Source organism: Corvus hawaiiensis, chromosome 20 (genome assembly GCF_020740725.1).
Source record: "Corvus hawaiiensis isolate bCorHaw1 chromosome 20, bCorHaw1.pri.cur, whole genome shotgun sequence".
Taxonomy (NCBI): Eukaryota; Metazoa; Chordata; class Aves; order Passeriformes; family Corvidae; genus Corvus; species Corvus hawaiiensis.
The window spans coordinates 4775923-4794000 of NC_063232.1; the positions used below are offsets into that span (position 1 = coordinate 4775923).

General features: G+C 67.3%; 2 protein-coding genes and 1 long non-coding RNA gene across 5 annotated transcripts; 1 reads left to right on the forward strand and 2 right to left on the reverse strand.

The window, feature by feature from the left end:
* Positions 1 to 174: 174 nt before the first annotated feature.
* HIC1 (HIC ZBTB transcriptional repressor 1) lies at positions 175 to 12345 on the reverse strand. 3 transcript variants are annotated; one of them, XM_048324787.1, is made up of 4 exons: positions 12271 to 12345; positions 5843 to 5906; positions 4327 to 4630; positions 175 to 3645 (listed from the first exon to the last, which is right to left on the reverse strand). In XM_048324787.1, exons 3-4 carry the CDS (start codon positions 4376 to 4378, stop codon positions 1700 to 1702), a joined length of 1998 nt encoding a protein of 665 aa, XP_048180744.1. In that variant the 5' UTR covers positions 4379 to 4630; positions 5843 to 5906; positions 12271 to 12345; the 3' UTR covers positions 175 to 1699. The 3 variants fall into 3 exon arrangements, with proteins under 3 accessions (XP_048180744.1, XP_048180743.1, XP_048180745.1); XM_048324786.1 differs by lacking the exon at positions 12271 to 12345 and having other exon boundaries at positions 5843 to 5929; XM_048324788.1 differs by lacking the exons at positions 5843 to 5906; positions 12271 to 12345 and having other exon boundaries at positions 4327 to 4666.
* Positions 4793 to 5898, forward strand: LOC125336351. The gene is made up of 3 exons (XR_007207730.1): positions 4793 to 4999; positions 5513 to 5577; positions 5860 to 5898. It is a non-coding gene; the product is annotated as an uncharacterized LOC125336351 (long non-coding RNA).
* A 4478-nt stretch (positions 12346 to 16823) lies between the features above and the next one.
* On the reverse strand, positions 16824 to 18020 carry OVCA2 (OVCA2 serine hydrolase domain containing). The gene has a single exon (XM_048324633.1). The coding sequence runs from the start codon at positions 18016 to 18018 to the stop codon at positions 17041 to 17043; it is 978 nt and encodes a 325-aa protein (XP_048180590.1). The 5' UTR covers positions 18019 to 18020; the 3' UTR covers positions 16824 to 17040.
* Positions 18021 to 18078: the final 58 nt, after the last annotated feature.

Sequence of the window (18078 nt, forward strand, 5' to 3'; positions counted from 1 at the left end):
GCTGCTGCCCCCGAGCTGAGGGGGTCTGGGCAAACCAGATGCACGACAGAGTCCCTTGGGTCCCCTCCTGCAGCTTTGCACCCACAGACCCCTCCCCAGGGTCACCTCGTAGCCTCTCTCAGCATCAGCCCTGCACCAGCCAGGCCCCTCCCCAGAGAAGAACGTGAGGCCACGCGTGTTAATGTCACTTTATTGCTCATTCCGTTTCGACTATAGAAAAAAAAAAGGGCGAGAAGCCCGTGTACAAATTGGACGTGATACAGGGGGGGCCGGGGCCCCGCTGGGCGCTGCCAGCTGTGCTTTGGGTGCTGCCACCACCTCCAGTCACCCCACGGCAGCTCCGGGGGACACCGCCGGCCCTGGGGGACCGGGACAGCCCCGGGAGGCTCGGGGGCAGCTGGGCAGGAGCGGCCAGCTCAGGCTAAGGCACAGTGGCTGCGAGGCCGGGGGCAGTCGCTGCTGGCAGCCGCCCGGAGCCTCGTGTGCAAAGGAGAGGAGGGGGCTCAGGAGGGGGGAGAAGCTTCACATTAGCCCCAACGGAGGGGTCAGGGCACGGGCCGGGGGGGTCCAGGCTGGGGGGGGCTTTTCCCACACCGAGCAGGAGGTGGGAGAGGGGGTGCGGTGGTGGCAGGAGATGCCCGGGGGGGTCTCGGCCCCAGGTCACATGCACCCCCCGGGCTCTGCCCCACGGCCCCCTCCCGCAGCCCCTGCCCACCTCCCGTAGCTGACAAACCAGAGACCGCTTTGTCTTTGTCGTGGGTCCCCCGGCCCGGCCCGGCCGCGCTGGAGACGGGCGTCTTTGGCAAAAATAAAAAAATAAAAAAATAATCAAGGCGAGTGGCCGCCCGAGGGCGAAGCCGCCGGGTCCCGGGGCTGCCCCGGGTGCCCCGGGCATCCCTGATGGCGAGGCAGGGCCCAGGGGCTCAGTCTGGGACAGGCCCTGCCCTACCTCCCAAAAACACGGGGAGCAGCCGGCTGAGCCCCTGGGTTCGGGACGGGAGGTCAGTGCTTGCTTCGGGGCGAGGAGCATCGCGATTCCCCGGCCCCCCCAGCATGGACGTGACCGCCGCTCCTCCGTCCCGCGCCCGCTGCTCAGACCTCACCGTCCCCCTCCGTCAGTCTGTCCCCGAGCCCCCGGGGCTGGTCGGGCACACCCCCCCAGCCCAGCGCTGGCCGCTCCCGCTCAGGACGGAGGCGTCGCTCCGGCCACGACGGACGAGCTACTCACGGCGGCACAGTCCGGGTCCCGTCGCGGCAAAGCCGAGCGCCGGCGGGTCCCACCGTGGGGCCGGAGCGACGCGGCGGCTGCCGAGGGCGTCCCCTCGCCCGGGGGCAGCCCTGAGGTAAGGAGCGGGCTCATGTCCTCCAAAGCCTCGGGGCGCAGCCCGGCCTCACAGCTTGTGCGTCGCTCCCGCCCGGTGCCGGGCTCCCGGCACCCCCCACGGCAAGGGGCGGAGGTGCCGCGGGGTCAGTCCCTGATTTATCGGCTTCTCCCGGGCAAGCCGGGGCGCTGGTCGAGGGACACGCCGTCCATCCATCCCGGAGCAGCTCTTACGGGACCTTCGCTACTGAGCGAGTTCTCCGGGACCGTCGGTAGCGCCAGGGGACGAGCACCCATCACTTCTCGCCCCCCCGCCAGCTCCACACGGGGCAGCGAGGGGAGCCCAGCGGCTCCCCCAGCCCCCCGGCCAGGCCGGCGCTAGGGGGGCGAGTATCGCTCTATGGTCCGGGCAGCCTCGGCGTGGAGGTGCGGAGCCTGCGCCAGCACCTCGGCCGCCTTGTCCTGACTCAGCCCCAGGTGCTCCGCCGTGAACTTGGCCAGGGGGTAGAGGCTCTCCATGGCCTTGGGGTCGCTGAGGAAGTGCGAGGTGTGGGAGAGCAGCTCAGCCGCCTTCTCCTGCTTGAGCCCCAGCTGGTCGGCGGTGAGACGGGCCATGGCATAGACGCTGTCGGGGAAGTCCAGCTTGGCTTTGCCGTCGGGGCCGGCCGCGTGCATCTTCATGTGGCTGATGAGGTTGCGCTGCTGGGCGAACTTCCCGCCGCACACCTGGCACTCGTAGGGCTTCTCGCCCGAGTGGATCCGCATGTGCTCGGTCAGGCGGTACTGGCGGGTGAAGCGCATCCCGCAGGCGTCGCAGGCAAAGGGCTTCAGGCCGAGGTGGCTGCGCATGTGGCGGGTCATGGTGCCGCGCTGGGTGAACTTCTTGCCGCAGATGGTGCAGGGGTAGGGGCGCGTCAGCCAGTGCGTCTTCTCGTGCTGCCGCAGCGTGGCCGGGTCCTTGTAGGACTTGTCGCAGGAGGAGCAGCGGTAAGGCCGCAAGATGTCACCCAGCCCTGGGCCACCTTTGTCCAGGAAGGGCACGGCCTGCTCGGCCGCCGCCTTGTGATAGAGCTCCTCTTCGTTGTGGGCCTCCACGTGGGCGTTGAGCTGCTCGGAGCTGGGGAAGCCCTTGCCACAGGGGATGCAGACGTACAGGTTGTCACCCAGGCTCTCCGGCTCGTAGCCCAGGTGGTTGCAGTAGCGGTCCAGCGCGTCGCCGGGCGAAGGGCCCTCGCTGCTGCCCGTCTCCTCGCTCGTGCTGTTATCAGGTTCCAGGTCATTGCTCTCCACGCTGGGGTAGCGGGGCTGCGGTGCCGCAGGCGGCGATTCGGCCTTCTCCTCCCTATCCAGCTCCTTCTCTGCCTCGCCCTCGTCCAGGTAGGGGCCCAGGGGCTCGTGCTTCATCCAGCGGTACATCAGCTCACGCCCATCAGCACGGGGCAGTGGGGGCTCGGTGCAGGGTGGCGTGCTGCGGAAGGGGTCAGGGGCGTGGGGGTGCCCTCCCGGCTCACCGCCCGGCGGGGAGTCCTTGTAGGCAGCGGCGTGGCTGGCCAGGAGGCCGGCGCTGACGGGGGGGCTGTCATGCCGTGGGGGCAGCGAGGGCTCGCGGGGCTCGCTGGGCAGCAGGCGGTCGGTGGGCAGGAGCTGGGCAGAGGGGCCGGTGGGGCTCTTCTTGGAGAGGTCGAGGCCGCAGGGCGGCGAGCAGTGGCGCTCGGGTGGGCACAGCCCGTGGGGGTGCAGCGGGGCACCCTGGGCGGCCGAGGCGTACAGCTCCCCGCACTGCGTGTTGAGCGGCGTCGCCGGCTCCACGGGTGGCAGGTCCACGGGCCGTGGTGTCCCCGAGTAGCAAGCCTGGATGACCGGCGTGGCGGCCCGCAGCCCACGGCCCAGCTTGTAGGGCGCGTAGCCCCCGCGCAGGTGGCAGTACTTGCCGCTGCGCTTCAACTTCTTCTTGCAAAGGGCCACCAAGCCGGGGATCTGGAGGTAGCTGGCGGCGGCCAGCACGGCGCCCAGGCTCTGCTCGCTGCCCGGCTCGCACTCGGCCAGGCGGCCGGTGTAGATGAAGTCAAGGATGAGGCGGAAGATGCCGGGGCTCACCATCTCATGGTCCAGGTTGAGCAGGTTGTCGTGGACCACCAGCGACTTGAGGTAGGCGCTGCTGGCGGCCAGGATGTTCTTGTGCGCACGGAAAAGCGCGTTCTGCACCACGATGATCACGTCGCACAGGAAGCCCTTGGTGCGCTGCGTGTTCAGCTGCAGCAGCAGCTGCCGCGAGTGGCTCGGCACCTCCATGGCGTCCAGCATCCCGCTCCTCGCCCGCCGCCCTGCAACACACCGGCCGCCCCGTCAGCGCCGTGCCCGGCCCCACATGCCCACACGGGGGGCTCGACGTGCGCGTCCGGGGCTTCACCCACGCGCGGGGTGGGCGGCGTGGGGGGGTCGGGTCTCAGCCCCACGCACCGCTGAGTCCCGGCCGCTCTGCGCGGCCGCCCGGCCGGTGCCACCGCTTATATGGGGGCTCGTTTCTCGGCGGGTCGGGGGGGCGGGAGTGGGGCGAAAACCCCCGGAGGGTTTTGGAGAAAGTGACATCACCCACCGCCGCCGCCGCCAGTGCCGCGCCCCGGCCCCGCCAGCCCTGGGACCCCGCGCCCACCTGCCGGGGGAGCGCAGGGGGGACACCCCGACCCGGTGCCCGCCACCCGCCCGCCGATCCCCGCGCCCGCCGCTGCCCCGCTCCCCGCCGCGCCTCCCCGCTTCTTATGCGCCCCGGTCCCGGGAGGCGGCCGGCCGGACCCCCCGGGCGCCCCCCGCCCCCGTTTCCTCTCCCCCCCTCGAGGTGAGCGGGGGGACGGCTGGGGGTGTGGGGGGGAGCGGGACCTCCCCTCCCCGCCTCCGTTCCGCTGCCGGTGCCCCCCGCCCAGGTGCGTAAAGCCAAGCGCCCGCGGAGCTGCTTTTTCGGCTGATTTTCCCCATAATTCGGGGTGTTCCCCCCCCCCTCCTTTTACCTGGGCGTCCGGTGGCCTCCGCCAACCAGCTGAGGTCTCGGTGAACTCTCATGGCTCAGCCCCGGGGGGGCCGCCGCCGGTTGCTGCTCCCCTCCACCCTCCTCTTCCTCTGCTGCTTCTCTTCCTCCATACCCCGCGCTCCCGGCCGGTCCTTCGGAACGGGAGGAGGAGGAAGAGGAGGAGGAGATGGTTGTGGAAGAAGCAGCAGCGGTTCCTCGGGGTTCCCGACGCCGCCAGCTCGGAGGTGAAACCCGGGCTGCGAACTCCCCCTGACCCCGGCCTGAACTCCGAGCAGCGCCGCTGGCTGTTAAAGGGACGGCGGGAGGTTTTCCTCCTCCCATCCCCGGGCGGGGCACCGACAAGCCGGGCCCCCCCTTTACACACCCCTCCCTCCCCATCCCGGTCTCCTCCTCCCAGCCCGGTTTTTCCCCCCTCCCGGTCTTCTCCCGCCGCGCCCCAACCGCCCCCTCGGGGGTCTCTATCCTTAGGACATCGCTCTTTGCCCGGGGACACCCCGGGTGGGGCCGGAAGCCCCGAAGAGGGGGGACCCGGGGTGTCACCGGGCAGAGGGCGATGTGTCCCCCCCCCGTCGGTACCGCTCGTAGGGCGCCATCTAGCGGCTCCCGGTGCGCTCCACCCCGCCCGGTACCGGAGGCGGCTCCTCCCCGAGCAGGTGGGACCCGACGGGGCGGACGGTGGTGGGGAGCGATAAAGTGGAGCGGTCTTGCTTGCTGCCTCACCCGAGGGATGGGTGCCGATACTCAAAGCGGGGTGGCACCCATCGGCTGGGAAGGCCGGAGTGGGTGGTATCATTTTGGGGTGCAAGAGGGTGGAACACCGTGTCCGATGAGTGGAGACGATGTGGGGAAGGGTTCCGGGGAGCAAGGGGGGGAAGGCAGCCGGCCCTAATTTGCTGGTGAGGGGGGAGAGCAGAAAGCGGGAGGGGCGCGCAGCGCTGGCGCCCAGATGTGCGGTGGCGGTGGCTCGGGGTGGGCTGGGGGCTTGCGGTGATTTGGGATGAGGAGGAGGAGGAGAAGGAGGGGGAGGCACAGCCACGTTTCCCCCGACTTCATCCCTCCAGCCGCCCCTGAAAAGGCTGCTGGGCTGGGGGTGCAGCATGGGGTACCCCCCTTGGCGCGGGGGGAGCCGCCTCTCGCTTCACACTTTCGCTTCTCCTTTCTCACAGCCGCAGCCTCTTGCACAACCTCCTGGTACAGCGAAGCATCGTGATGGGCTTCTCCAGGCCAGCCGGTAATCCTGGGGTGTCCCGCTGGCACCCCCTGACCTGAGCAGGGCACTCCAAGCAGTGGCCATCCCTCCCAGCTTGGGCTACCCGGATGCTCTTGGGGTTTCACCCCATCACCCTGGTCCCCTGGTGAATGGGAACCAGTGTGGGGCCCCTGGTGCCTGGGACAGGGTTTGGCCAGCCCTGAATTTGGGACAGAAAAGGCTGGGTGCTGGCAGGGAGGGTGCAGGCCGGCGGCAGCCGTTGCCCTCACAGCTCAGCATCACTCACCTGGAACTCACCCTCAGGTTCCCTTCAGATCCAGCGTGTCCCAGCTCACTGCGGAGACATCACCCTGGGGACCGGGACGGAGTGTCACTGCCCATGGGGACCCTGCAGTGGGCTCATCCCAGGCACCGGCTCAGAAATCCCCCTCGCTGCTCCCCATGCTGGGCTCTTGCCCACAGGAAGCGCTGGGATCCTGGGAGCGGGACGTGGGCGACCCTCGTTAGAGCCGTGGTTTAATCCCAACTCCCCGGGCACTAATTTCTCCCCCCCCCCCTCCCATTTTTTCCCCCCCCCCCTCTTCAATTAACGGCTGGAAGTGTTTCAGGTTCTGGCAGCGAGCTCTGGACGTCGCTGTGAGCGATGGCTCCCGCGGGCTCCGTCCCGGTAATTTATGGGGCTGAGCTGCATAAATCACGGCAGCGAGCGGCTCCCAGACAGCTGCATCCCCCGGGGCCGGCCGGGACCCCGGGCTGCCCCAGCTACCTGCTGAGTGACGCCGAGCCCCGGGGGCAGCGGCCGAGGGAGGGAATGGAAAAACCCCTCACCTTTTCCACCCTCGTTTGCAGCTCCTCTCCCATTCCCGGCCTCTCCCAGGAGCAGAGGGGTGGATCGGTGCCCGTAGGGGTTTGGGGCAGGTGGAGGGGGGTTTCTTGCACTGGTATTCCCCGTCTTGTCCTGCTCATCCTTCTGGAGGGATCATAAACCTAACAGCCTGACCCAGCGTTCTGCACCCAGGAACCTCAAAAACTGCCCTGTGTCCCCCAGGGAGCCGCAGCCGATGTCCAGCCCCGAGAGACGGGGACGGCCGGGCTGCAGGACCGCAAGAAGAGCCAGCGGCGGCGACTGGGAGCGCGGAGGGAAAGGGGCATTTTCGCCTCAATGTGCTGAGCAGATTGGAACCAGCTCTGGTTAAGTCATTGGCTCTGTTGGGAGGTCTGAGCTGGAGCGTCTCCCGCCTGTGCCCCCTCCCCACGATCAATCAAAGTTGCAGCAAATTAGCCCAGATGCTGGGAGATTCGGTTCAAATCCAGCTGTGGTTTGGATGGCGTTCGCATGCCTGGCTTCATGTGGGACCTGGGCTTTTGGACAGGATACAGCCCCCCGGTCTCTGCAGGGCCCTGTTTCCCAGCGCAGCCTCTCCCCAAAGCCCACACACATGTCTTCGATTACGGCGCGTTGGCCAGCGGGGCCGCATCCGGCAGCGCCAGGAGCCTGCAGCCCCCGCTGGCAGCTCGCACTTCATTTTCCCGGCGGTGCTGGGGTACAGCAGCCCCGAAACTGCGGCCCCTGTGCGTGCAGGGGGATGTGTGTCCCCTCCACCTGGGCTGGGCTGAGCCTGTGAAAATCATGCCAGTGCTGAGCTGTTCCGGGCTGGGCACTGCCCATCTCCTGCCTTGTTCCGGTGCCAAGCCCTGCCTGCAGCAAAACAAGGCTGGGGGCAGCTACGGGACCCTGCCAAGTTCTCTCAGGGTGCCCCCGAATGTGAGAGGACCCCTGAAATGCCGTGGGAAGGGCAGAGCTTCCCTGGCACAGCACAGGCCCAGCCAGGGTGGCTGCTCTCTGCTGTGCTGTGTGGGTGGCATTGCTGGGGTGGACAGTGGGAGTCATTCCTTGTGAGGTGATGTCTGTGAGGAGCCCTTCTCCGTGTAGCAATGCTTGATGGGGCAATGGGACCCCTTTCTTGTGGGGTGACACTGAGAGGACCCTTTTTTGCAGGGTGGTACTTGGTGAGACAAGGGCACCTCTCCCTGCAAGGTGATATTCCATGGAGCAGGGCGACCCTTCCTTGTGGAAAGATATTCAGGTGCACAAGAGACAGAATCAAACAGCGGGAGCTGAGATTGGGAGGGACCTCAGGAAGTCGTCACCCAACCCTCTGCTCCAGCAGGGCCACCCAGGGCTGGCCGCCCACGTGGCTTTCGGATATCTCAAAGGATGGCGACTCCAGCACCTCCCTGGGCAGCCCATGCCAGCACCCCCCTCCCAGTGAAAAGGCTCTCCCTGATGGTCAGGGGAGGCCGTGTGACTCAGTCTGTGCCCCTGGTTCTGGCTCTGGGCACCACAGGGCCGAGCTGGCTCCATCCTCTCCACACCCTCCCTCCCTGAGTATGTCCCTGGGGCCTTCTCTTCTCCGGCCAGTCCCAGCTCTCTGTGCCTCCTCATCAGAGAGATGCTCCAGTCCTTTTCTTCTTCGTGGTCCCTCACCAGACTGTCTCCAGTATTTCCATGCTAGGAGCCCAGCACTGGACCCAGCACTCCAGGAGTGGTGTCCCCAGCGCTGAGCAGAGGGGAAAGATCCCCTCACTGCTGTCAACAAACACAGACCAGGACACCATTCACCTCCTTCATCCCAAGGGACACGTGGTCAACTGCATGTCTGAGCCCCCAAGGTCTTTTCCACTGTCCAGCTGTCCAGTCCCTGGGATATCCCAGAGCTCAGGGATCTCCCTCCCCAGGAGCAGGGCTTTGCAATTCCCCTTGTTGAACTTCGTGAGGTCCCTGACAGCTGGAGGTGGGCAGTGGGATCCCGTCCTTATGGGAGGATGTTTGGGAAGACAAAGGCACCCATCCCTGAGGTGATGCTTTGTGGACCAATGGGACCCCTTCCTTGTGGGGTGATGCCTGATGGGGTGACAGGACCCCTCCTCTGCAGGCAGATGAGGATCCCGTCGCCGTGGGCCGAATTTTTGGTGAGATGATGGGACTCTCCTTACGGGTGATACTTCTTGGGGGCAGTGAGACCCCCTGTGGGGGCAATTCTCAGTCAAACACGGGCACCCATCCCTGCCAGGTGTTGTTTGCTGGGGCAGTGGGGACCCCTTCCTTACGGCACAATGCTCAGACCCCCTTCCCAAACCCCACAGGTGACCACCCCCTCCCCACCCACATCACCGGGACCCCTCTCCCCCTCCTCCCGCGACAGGGACACGGCTGTAGTCACCGGTGGGAAGCCCACGAGATGGCAGCAACGGGCCACGCTCCGGGATGCGACACCCCTTCCTCGGGGGCCGAGACCCCCCCCTACTCCACGTCCCGGTCCCCCGACGCGCAGTTTGTGCGCGTCGGGGGACCGGGACGTGGAGTAAGGGGGGGTCTCGGCCCCCGAAGGAACGGCGGAGCTGCGCAGCCGGTTGCTGGTGGGCCGGCCCCAGTTGCTGACTAATCCCGGGGCTGAGTCACGGTTGCGGCGGGGAGCGCTGCGGCAGCGATTCCCCCCCCTCCCCTTCCCTTCCCTAACCGGAGAGCCCCGACGGGGCGAGCGCCGGTGCTGCGTGGGGGGGGGGGGGGGGTGGGGAAACAAAAGGGGGGGGAGAAGAGTGGGACACCCCCATCTAGCAGGGGGTGGGTAAGGCGTTTTGGGGAGTTCTTGATGGGGGGGGGGGGTGGCAGCACCTTGAGCGGGGTGGTTGGGGAGGTGCTGGTGGGGTTGGGAGGGGTTAATTCTCGGAGGCGCTCTGCAGGTATTTGGGGGGTGTGAGGGATAAGGGAGTGGGGAGGTGGGGGGTCGTGGCTTGAGGCTGTCGTGGCAGCGTGTGGCCTTGCAGCAGCGTGCGGCCTTGCGCAGCGGCGGATGCTGGCGGGCGCGGATGCTGCTGTCAATGACAACGCCGCTGTTGCTGTGGTTACCGGTGTGATGCTTCGCCAGAGCAGAGTGAGGTCAGACGGCTCCAGCAGGAATGGGGGGGATGCATGGATGCATGGATGGACAGGTGTATAAAGGGAGAAAGGCTGCCCCCACATCCCCCTGGATGTGACTCTAGGTGCATCTTGGGGGATGCTGGCACTTGGAAAGGAGCAAGGGGGCAAAATTAATTCAACCATGAAGCCGCAACCTGTTTCTTTAGCACTCATGGTTTTCGGGGGACCCAACCCTGGTGGGAGTGAGGGCCAGGCCATGTTGTGAGGCTGGAGAGGTCAGGGCAGCACGGTGCTGCAATGGGTTGCTCACTCTTGTGTATTCTAAACTCCCACCCCCACATCACTTTGTGCTGTCCCATCCTCCTGCAGCACACTGGAGTGCCACCCATGGGTGCTGGTGGCACTGGAAGGACAGGGGTTCTTGGGAGGGGGCATGTGAGAGGTGCTGCTCAGGACGTTGTTGTGCATGAAGGATGCCAGTGGGCAGGGGGCACCCCCAGGCTGGTGCCCAGGTGGGGGGACCCCTGTGCAACCCCTTCCCATGACAGGGGGCTCAGACAGCCCCAAATCACCAGCCCCATGGTGATGCCACGAGGCCAGGATGGGGCCACGTTCTGGCCTATCAGGGTGGTCAGGGGCGATGGGTTCCTGTGGGTGCCTGGATGGACACCTCGTGTCTGGGGCAGGGGGTGCCCCACGCCGCACCCCCAGGGTGACCCTCAGTTTATGTCTCAGTGGGTGCACGGCCCCTGGAACCGGCAGCAGGTGGAGAAGGGATGCGGGCTGCTGGGTGCTGCTCCACTGCGCTCCTCGAGCAGCCAGGGAACAGGGGGAGGCTCCGGAGGGGCCGGGGCGGGGGGGTGGGGCCGGGGTCCTGTTGCATCCCGGACCCCTGCCCGGCTCCGGGCCGCTGTCCTCCCCCCCGCGCCGATATAAATAGTAGCGTCTTCCCGTTCCCTAAATTTCCTCGCTGACGTAGCGCTCACGTCATTGTGTAGGTTGATGCTTTTCTATGAATGAGCCGAGATCCCCGTTACTACGAGCCCGATCCTATAAAAGCCCCGCGCGCTGCGGACAGCGCAGCACCGACACCGGCACCGGCCCCGCCGGGAGCCGCGGAAGCCCGTGCCCGGCCCGGCAGCCGCGGGGCCCCGCAGGAGGTAAGGCACCAGCTGGGTTGGCCCCCAGGTAAGCGGGGACGGAGCCCGGTGCGGGGGGCGGGAGGGGGGCAGCGGAGCCCAGCGGCAGCCGGGCAGCTGCACCTGCCGGCCCCCGGGCGGGGGTGAGGCGGAGCGGAGGGCACCGGGGGCCGGGGCGGGGGGGGGGAGCTCTGCGGCGGGCGGGGGCGGCGCGGTGCCGCCTGGCGCAGCCCCACGTGCGGGCCGGGCGGCGGGGGCGGCGGGGCCGGGCGCGGCGCCGGCGGGGGCGGTGCGCGGGGGCGGGCGCTGAGCGCGGGGCAGCCCCGGGGGGGCGCACGGCGGGGACCGGCCGCCCGCACCTTGCAGGGGTTGTGGAGGGGGGGGGGGGGTGGTGCGGAAGCGCATCCGTGTGTGGGGTTGTGCGTGTGTGTCCCGCGCTGCGGTGACACCGGCGCCCGCTGTCCCCCCTCTCCGAGCCTCCCCGCAGCCACCCCCGACGGGACCCCCCCCCCCCCCCCCCCCAGCCCCATGCCGCGATGCCGCCGTGCCAGGCACTCTCCACCGCCACCTCCCTCGGGTTTCCCCGCACCCCTGTATCCCCAGCCCGGGTGCTGCCGGCTCCGCAGCCCGGGGCGGGGGGGGTCGATCGCCTTCACCCCGCTGCGTCTAAAGAGCGCGGAGACCCCGTCGAGGAGAGCCCGAGTCAGAGCGTCGGCACCTTGGCTCTAGACTGCTTACTGCTGCGTAGGGACAGGACAGTAACAGTCTACAGTCATGGCTACTGAAGCATGACCCACCGCCGGCACCGGCACCGGCCCCGGCCCGGCCCCGGACCCGCACCGGCCCCGCCGCAGCGCCGGGGGGGGCGGGCGCTGTCCGTGGTGCTGAGCCGTCGGGGAGCGCGCCCCCACGGGGGCGGGGGGGAAGGCGGGAAGGGGCGGGGATGGGGGGGTGTCCCGGTGCCCGCCTGACCCCGCTCTCTCTTTCCCCCCCCGCAGACACCGACCCCCCCACGGCGGACGCCCCCCCCCCGCCTTCCCGCTGCAGCCCAGGTAGGGGGGGACCCCCGGCGGGGCGGACGCGCGTGGGAGGGCAGGGGGCGGGGAGGGGGGTGGGCGGACGCTACAGATGCTGCCGATGCTACCAACACTCCCCCCTCCCGAGCACCGGGAGCCCCCCCCGCGCCGCCGGTGGGGGTCGGGCGCGCTCGCTGCGGTGGCGGGGACGCCTCCTCGCCGTCGCCAAGGCACCGGCTGCCCCCTCCCAACCCGCCCTCCCTCTCCCCTTCCCCCCCCAACTCCGACGCCGCCCGGGCGACCGTGGCTTTAGATTGTTACTGTGCCGCTGGGGGGGGTAACAGTCTACAGCCATGGTCGCCGGGACAGGCGGACTCGCACCGCGGGCAGCACCGGCTCCCCCCACTCGCCCACCCCCGGGGGTCCCCGAGGCGGCGGAGGCGGGGCGGCGGAGGTCCCGTCGGGGGCGGCCCGCCTCCCGGGGCAGTAGGAGCTCACATGCAGGATGCAGCTCGCCGCACATCAACTCTTACTGTTCGGGGGGGCGGGCGCCGAGTGGCTCCTCCTCGGGCAGCGGGAATGATGGGGACCCCCTCCTCGGATCCCCCATCCTGCCCTCCGCCCCGCAGCCCCTCACCTGCCCTCCCGGCGGGGACCCGGAGCCCCTCGGAGACCGTCCCCGCCGGGTTCGTCCCGCCGCATCTGTCCGCCCGGCGGTTGGGGTCCTGTCCCCCCGCCCCGTGCCCCCCCGCCCCGCCGCCGGTGCGGAGCGGGGCTGGTGGCGGGGCCGGCGCGGCGGGGACTGAGCGCGGCCCGCGGGGCCGGGGCGGGGGCGGCCGGGGGCGGTCGCAGGTTGCACAACCCGCCCGGCGCGGCCAGGAGATTCCTGAGCGGCGAAGTCAGAGCGGCCCGGCCTGCCCCGGCACCGGGCACCGGGCCCTCGGCAGCCGGCGGCGACCGGTGCTGGCCGGGCAGGGCCTCTTGCGGGGAACACCGGGGACCCACAGCCCCGGAGACGAAGAGAGGGGGCTGGAAGGGCTGTAGTGACCACACGGATCCTGGAAGGGAGGGAGGTACCTAATCCCGTGGGGATGTAGGGTCAGGCGTGGGTGAGGGTGGCAGCAGCAAGAGGACAGGGGGAGTCCCTGAACAAGAACCTCCAGTCCTGGGATGCCGCAGCAAAGGGCTCCTGTGGGTGTCTCACCCAAACGGAGTAGGGGTCACGCAGGGTCCCCTGACCACACTCTCCCTCTCCAAAGCAGCCCCATTAGGATCCCTCACCCATCCATAGGGTCATGCACCTGGCAGCTCTACTCTCACCTAGGCAGGCATAGCCACCACCAGGTCCCCAGGGGCCAGCAGGGCCACAGTGGGACATGGGAGCCGCAGGCAGGGGAGTGTTGGAGGTAGCAGGTCCTCACTGTGCACTGCCACATCTCTTGCTTGTTCCCTTTGACTCCCGCTTTTCCCATTGCTGCCGTTGGTGACCAGCCAAGCACCTCACACCTCCAGCACATCCATGCTGCAAAGTTGCCACTGCCCCAAAACCCACCCTCCATCCCCTGGGAAACACCATGTGACATCCGTGTCCCTTCCAGGGTACCCCTGGGTGAGGGGACATGTCCCATGGGCAGCACTGTGGCCCCTTGGACCCCACACTCCAGCCCCAGAATGCTCCAGCTGCACTGTTGTTGTTTTGAAGGCCAAGTCTCTCCCGCTGACACCCTGGAATTAGTTTTTCTTCCAGAGTCCTTAAAAATATCCTGGATTCCTGACACTGGGACTTGTCTTCCAACGGCGCTTCCAAGCCACTCGGCCTGGGGCCAGCCGTCAGTGCCGGGGGACAGAGGCCATCCGGCTCCCGTGCTCCTCCTCAGCATGGAGATCGCGGCAGTGCTGGGAAGGACTGTGGTGCCAAGGAGGATCACAGCCCCTGCCACGGCCCCTTCCATGGTGGAACGGTGCTCAGAGGGGCACAGGCACAGCACAAACACTGCCTTACCTCAGCAACGCACCCAGCAGCTTCAGAGCATGTCCCTGCGCATGGCCAGGAGGGTGGGAAGGGTCTTTGTGGGACCTCCAAGCCACGACCCTACAGAGCCCGGCGGCTGAGGACACTGCCTGCAGCGAAGGTCCCAAGGGACTCTCCCAGACGGGATTTCCCTGTGCATCCCTGGGAAAGCACGTGGCCCCAGAAAACTTCTAGACAAAGCCTGTCACCCACTCCTGGTTTTGCCAAGTGGCATTCTGGCACCGTAGGAATTTAGGGTGGGCTGGGGGGGGCTGAGCCAGCAAAGCTGGCAGAGGCTGCAGGGAGAGGTGCTGCTGTTGCCCCCCCAAAGGCCGGATGGGTGCCCACTGGCCCCACACGCCGTTGTTGCCATCTGACAGCTCTTGGCGAAACGGCCTTTTGTGATTCAGCCGTGTTTATCCCAGCCCGCAGCCCGGCCCAGCGTGGGTTTCCATGGAAAACTTCCATCCAAAACAAGGAGAGAGAAGGAGCTACAGCAGGAGTGACTCAGCCACAACTGGAAGCTTCTGCGAGTGAAGCAGGGAAGGGGGGGCTGTTCCCAACGGCTTGGTCCTGCTCCAGCAGCGGGGCCCAGGGATGGTCCCGGCTCTCCCCTGCCCGTGCCACTGCCACCTCGCAGGCAGCAGCTTGGCAGGTTTGGGGGAAGCCTCGCTGGAAAACCATCTGGGAAACACGTCACCCTCCCGGAGCGCCCCCTCCCCACGCCTGTGCCAGGTCCTGCTGGTGGGGACAGAGGAGGAAGAGCGTGAGATGAGTAAGGCTCAAACCCTGGCACGAGCAGCACCTGACGCCAGGCTCGGCGGGACGTCGCTTTTTCCAGCACTGCCCACGGGAACCCCTACCCGTGCCTGGTGTGCCCCAAGTGGGTGGCTGGCAGGGTGGGCAGTGCAGTGACCTCGAGGTGACAGTGGCATAGGGGGAAGAGGTGCAGGGAGCTGGGGAGAAATGGCAAAAAGTCGGGAGTTTGCAGGGAAGAGGCAGCACTGGCAGTGCCTCCGCTCGTGCTGGGCTCCTGCCCTCCCTGGGACGCTGGGAGAGGCCTGGGGGCTCTGCTCGCCCAGGGAAGGGGGAGCAAAGCTCTCCTTGGCCGGGCCCTGCACTCCATGCCCACGGCAGGCTCCTGGCAAGCGGGGCCACGGACCTGTCCCTGAGGTCACACGAGTGGCTCCAATGGCTGCACTGGGGTGTGGAAAGGCACATCTAGGGACAGGGGTGACATCCCCCCTGCCAAAACACCCAGGCTCCCGGTGCTGCTGGTAACACTGGTGGCTGTCCCCAGGGCCCTCTTGTCCCAGGCAAGTGGCACAGCTGCCACCTGGAGCCCGGGCTCACTCCATCATCCCCCTGCCCAGCAACAGCAACTGGGCCATGCTGTTTTGGGGGAAAAAAACAACTCCCCTGGGCCACGCGGGGCGATGGAAAAGGAAACTCCCCAGCACCAAGCTGAGTGAGAGCTGGGACGACATCAGCCAGTTTTGTCTCCAGGCTCACCTCTGCGGGCAGCCAAGGAGTGTGGCTGCATCCCAAGAACAGACCTGGATCTGCCGGAGAGGCAGGGGCCAGCCCGAGGGCATGTCGCCAGCGGAAAAGGAGGGAGAGCGCAGGATTCCCCAGGCAAAGCCCTCCGTCCGGTGTGGACATGCCGTGACAGCCGTGGGAGCCGCTTCCCTCCTCCCACCACACCGGGGCCGAGCAGGACCTCCCTCCGCTGCTCACACAGGCACCTCCTGTGGACAAAGGTCGCGTCCATCTGTTTTTATTCAGCTACTGCAGCACCCCAGCTCAGGTCACCCATCCCTCCCCGAGACTCACCCGAGGGAGCTGCCTGCAGACCTGGGACCGTGCTGCTCACTCGCCACACCCTGGGCTTCTTCTTCCCCTTCCCTCTTCCCGGGAGCTGCCGGTGCCTCCCCGTGCCCCGGAGCTGCCGGGGGCCGCAGTGCGGGCGGGCGGGCGGCCACGGCTGCGGTGCCTCCCCCGCGCCGGGAAACACGGCGGAGCGGGAGCTCGGCGATAATCAAACAGCTACCGGGGGCTGGCGAGCGCGGCCGCTGCCGTCCCTGCCCGGCGGCCCCGGCGCTCAGCGCGGGGAGAGCAGAGACAAAGGCTCCGGTGCGTTGTCACAGCCGGTCGCCGCGTTCGGCCACAGCTGCAGCTGCAGCCGGGCGTGCAGCCCCAAGCTGCAGCACTCGCCCAAAAACCAGCTTCTGGTGTCCCCGATGTGGTCACCGAGGGGTGCAGACATCCCACGCCTTCGCAGCGGGTGTGAGACAGCCCACGTGAAGTGGCACAGCCTGCCAGCACTGCCCGAGCCCTGCCAGCCCCACAGGGCAAAGCAGCTGCAAGGAAACAGCCACATCCTCTCTGCCACCATCACCATCGTGCTGCTGGCGTGACCAGCAGCAAACCAGAGGGTAAAAACACGGCAGGTTTGAGAAACGCTCACTTCTGCTGGGCTGGTTTAACCCACGGCAGCTCCCAAGGCTATTCCCAGCTGAGTGAACACAGGAAGGGCTTCAGGAGCACAGCATCCTCCGGCCCTTGCAGAGCTGACATTGCGCTGCCCCGCTGCTCAAGCAAGGGGAAAATTAATATTTTTCACCCAATTTCCCTTTCACCGACTCTACACCCCCAAGCCGTGGTTAGAGAAGCTCTGCTAGCACGACCCTCTCCTGAGACTGGTGCCCAGCGCTGAACTGGGCAGAAGCTGAGCAGGACACCTGCACCTGTAACAGCAATAAAGATTTTCGTGTGCTTCTGGATAATACAGAGCCAGAAACAGTGACAAGTTTTTCTCACTCACGAAGGCACTTCGTAGAGAGAAGATTCAACACATGCACACTGAGCCATCAGGCATTTTCATGCCTGAAGCAAACACCAGCCCTGGCACTGCCAGGGATGAGAGTGTTTTTCCAGGCCCAGACCAGCTGGAAGCTTGGCTTAGCAGATATTAAAAACCAGGAGTCTTTGGGGTGGAAAACTGCAGGAGCTCTGTGCTTTGCAGACACTTACTGTGGCTTTTGAGCAGGTATTTGAGTCTCTGAAAGCACGTTGCACACAGAGCAGCATCACCCTCCTGTCCTCAACCCCCTCCTCAATGTCACACCCCCACACTCGTGTTGCCTGTTACCTATATATGCTATATACATAATATATATTTTTATATATATATCTGTATTATATACTCATGTATACAACAAAGCTGAAAAAGAAAGGGGAAAAAGAACCATTTAGCCTGGCCTGGGTGTACACTGAAGAGCAGAGTGTGCAGCGAGCTGTTCTCTGATCCCTCTGGAGGCATGGAAACAGTGATGCTTCACAGGACGGGTGGCTGCACCTGGCTCACCAGACCCCTTTTTATTACAGAGCCCGTTCTCAAACCTCCCCAGCCCCTGCGCGCTCAGCCTGGCGCTGCGCGGGGCAGAACCGTTCCAAGAATTCCAGGTAGGCTTTCTTCTGCGCCGCAGCCGCGGGGATGAAGTGCCCGCCGGGGTGCGTGAGGACAACCGGCTCCACGAAGCACTGCGCCAGCTCCCTGCTGAGGGGTGCCGCGATGACGGCGTCGGTGTCCCCCACGATGTGCAGCGTGGGCAGGGCGATGGGCTCCCGGTAGAAGTGTCCGTGTGCCGGGGCGCGGCTGGCGAACCCGGCCACCAGCACGGCGAAGGCCACCGGGAAGCGCGGGTCGCCGCGGGCCCGCAGGGCGCACACCATAGCGGCCAGCGCCGCGCCCTGGCTGAAGCCCAGCAGCCCGTCGAAGGGCCCGTGCTCCGCCAGCGCCGCCGCCACGGCGGACAGAGACTCCTCCAGCCCCACCGGAGCTGCCGCCGCTTCCCCCGCCTCGAACGTGCCGGGCCCAGAGAACCACCAGCCGCGGGGGGGATCGTCCCCGTCGGGGTCGTCCTCGGCGCCGGCGGGCAAGGGGTGCGGCGCGTCGATGGCCACCAGCTCGGCGCGGCCGCGCAGGGCCTTGCGGAGCGCGCCGGTGCGCTGGCGGAGGCGGCGGGCGCTCTGCCGGTACCCGTGCAGCGCCAGCAGCCGCAGCGGCCGCGCCTCCGCCATGGCCGCGCCCCCGGGAGCGCCACTTCCGCCTTCCGCCTTCCCGCCGAAACGCTGCGCGCTGATTGGCCGGAGAGGAGAGAGAGCGCGGCGCGCCTTCGCTGAGGTGACGCGCGCCCCCTGGCGGTGGGAGGTCGCCGGAGGCGTGAGGACGGGGCGGCACCGACGGGCGGGACGCGACCCCCGGCGCGATCGCGGCGGCCGCGGGCAGGGCCGCAGCACGGCCTGGCCTTGAAAGGGGCAACTCTCCGCGGGCAGCGGTGTGTTCACGTTACGGGGTGCATCCCCATTCATTCCAGCGACAGTAGAGGGGGGTCCCGGTGGTGCTTACCCTGGCGGGAGACATCGGCAATG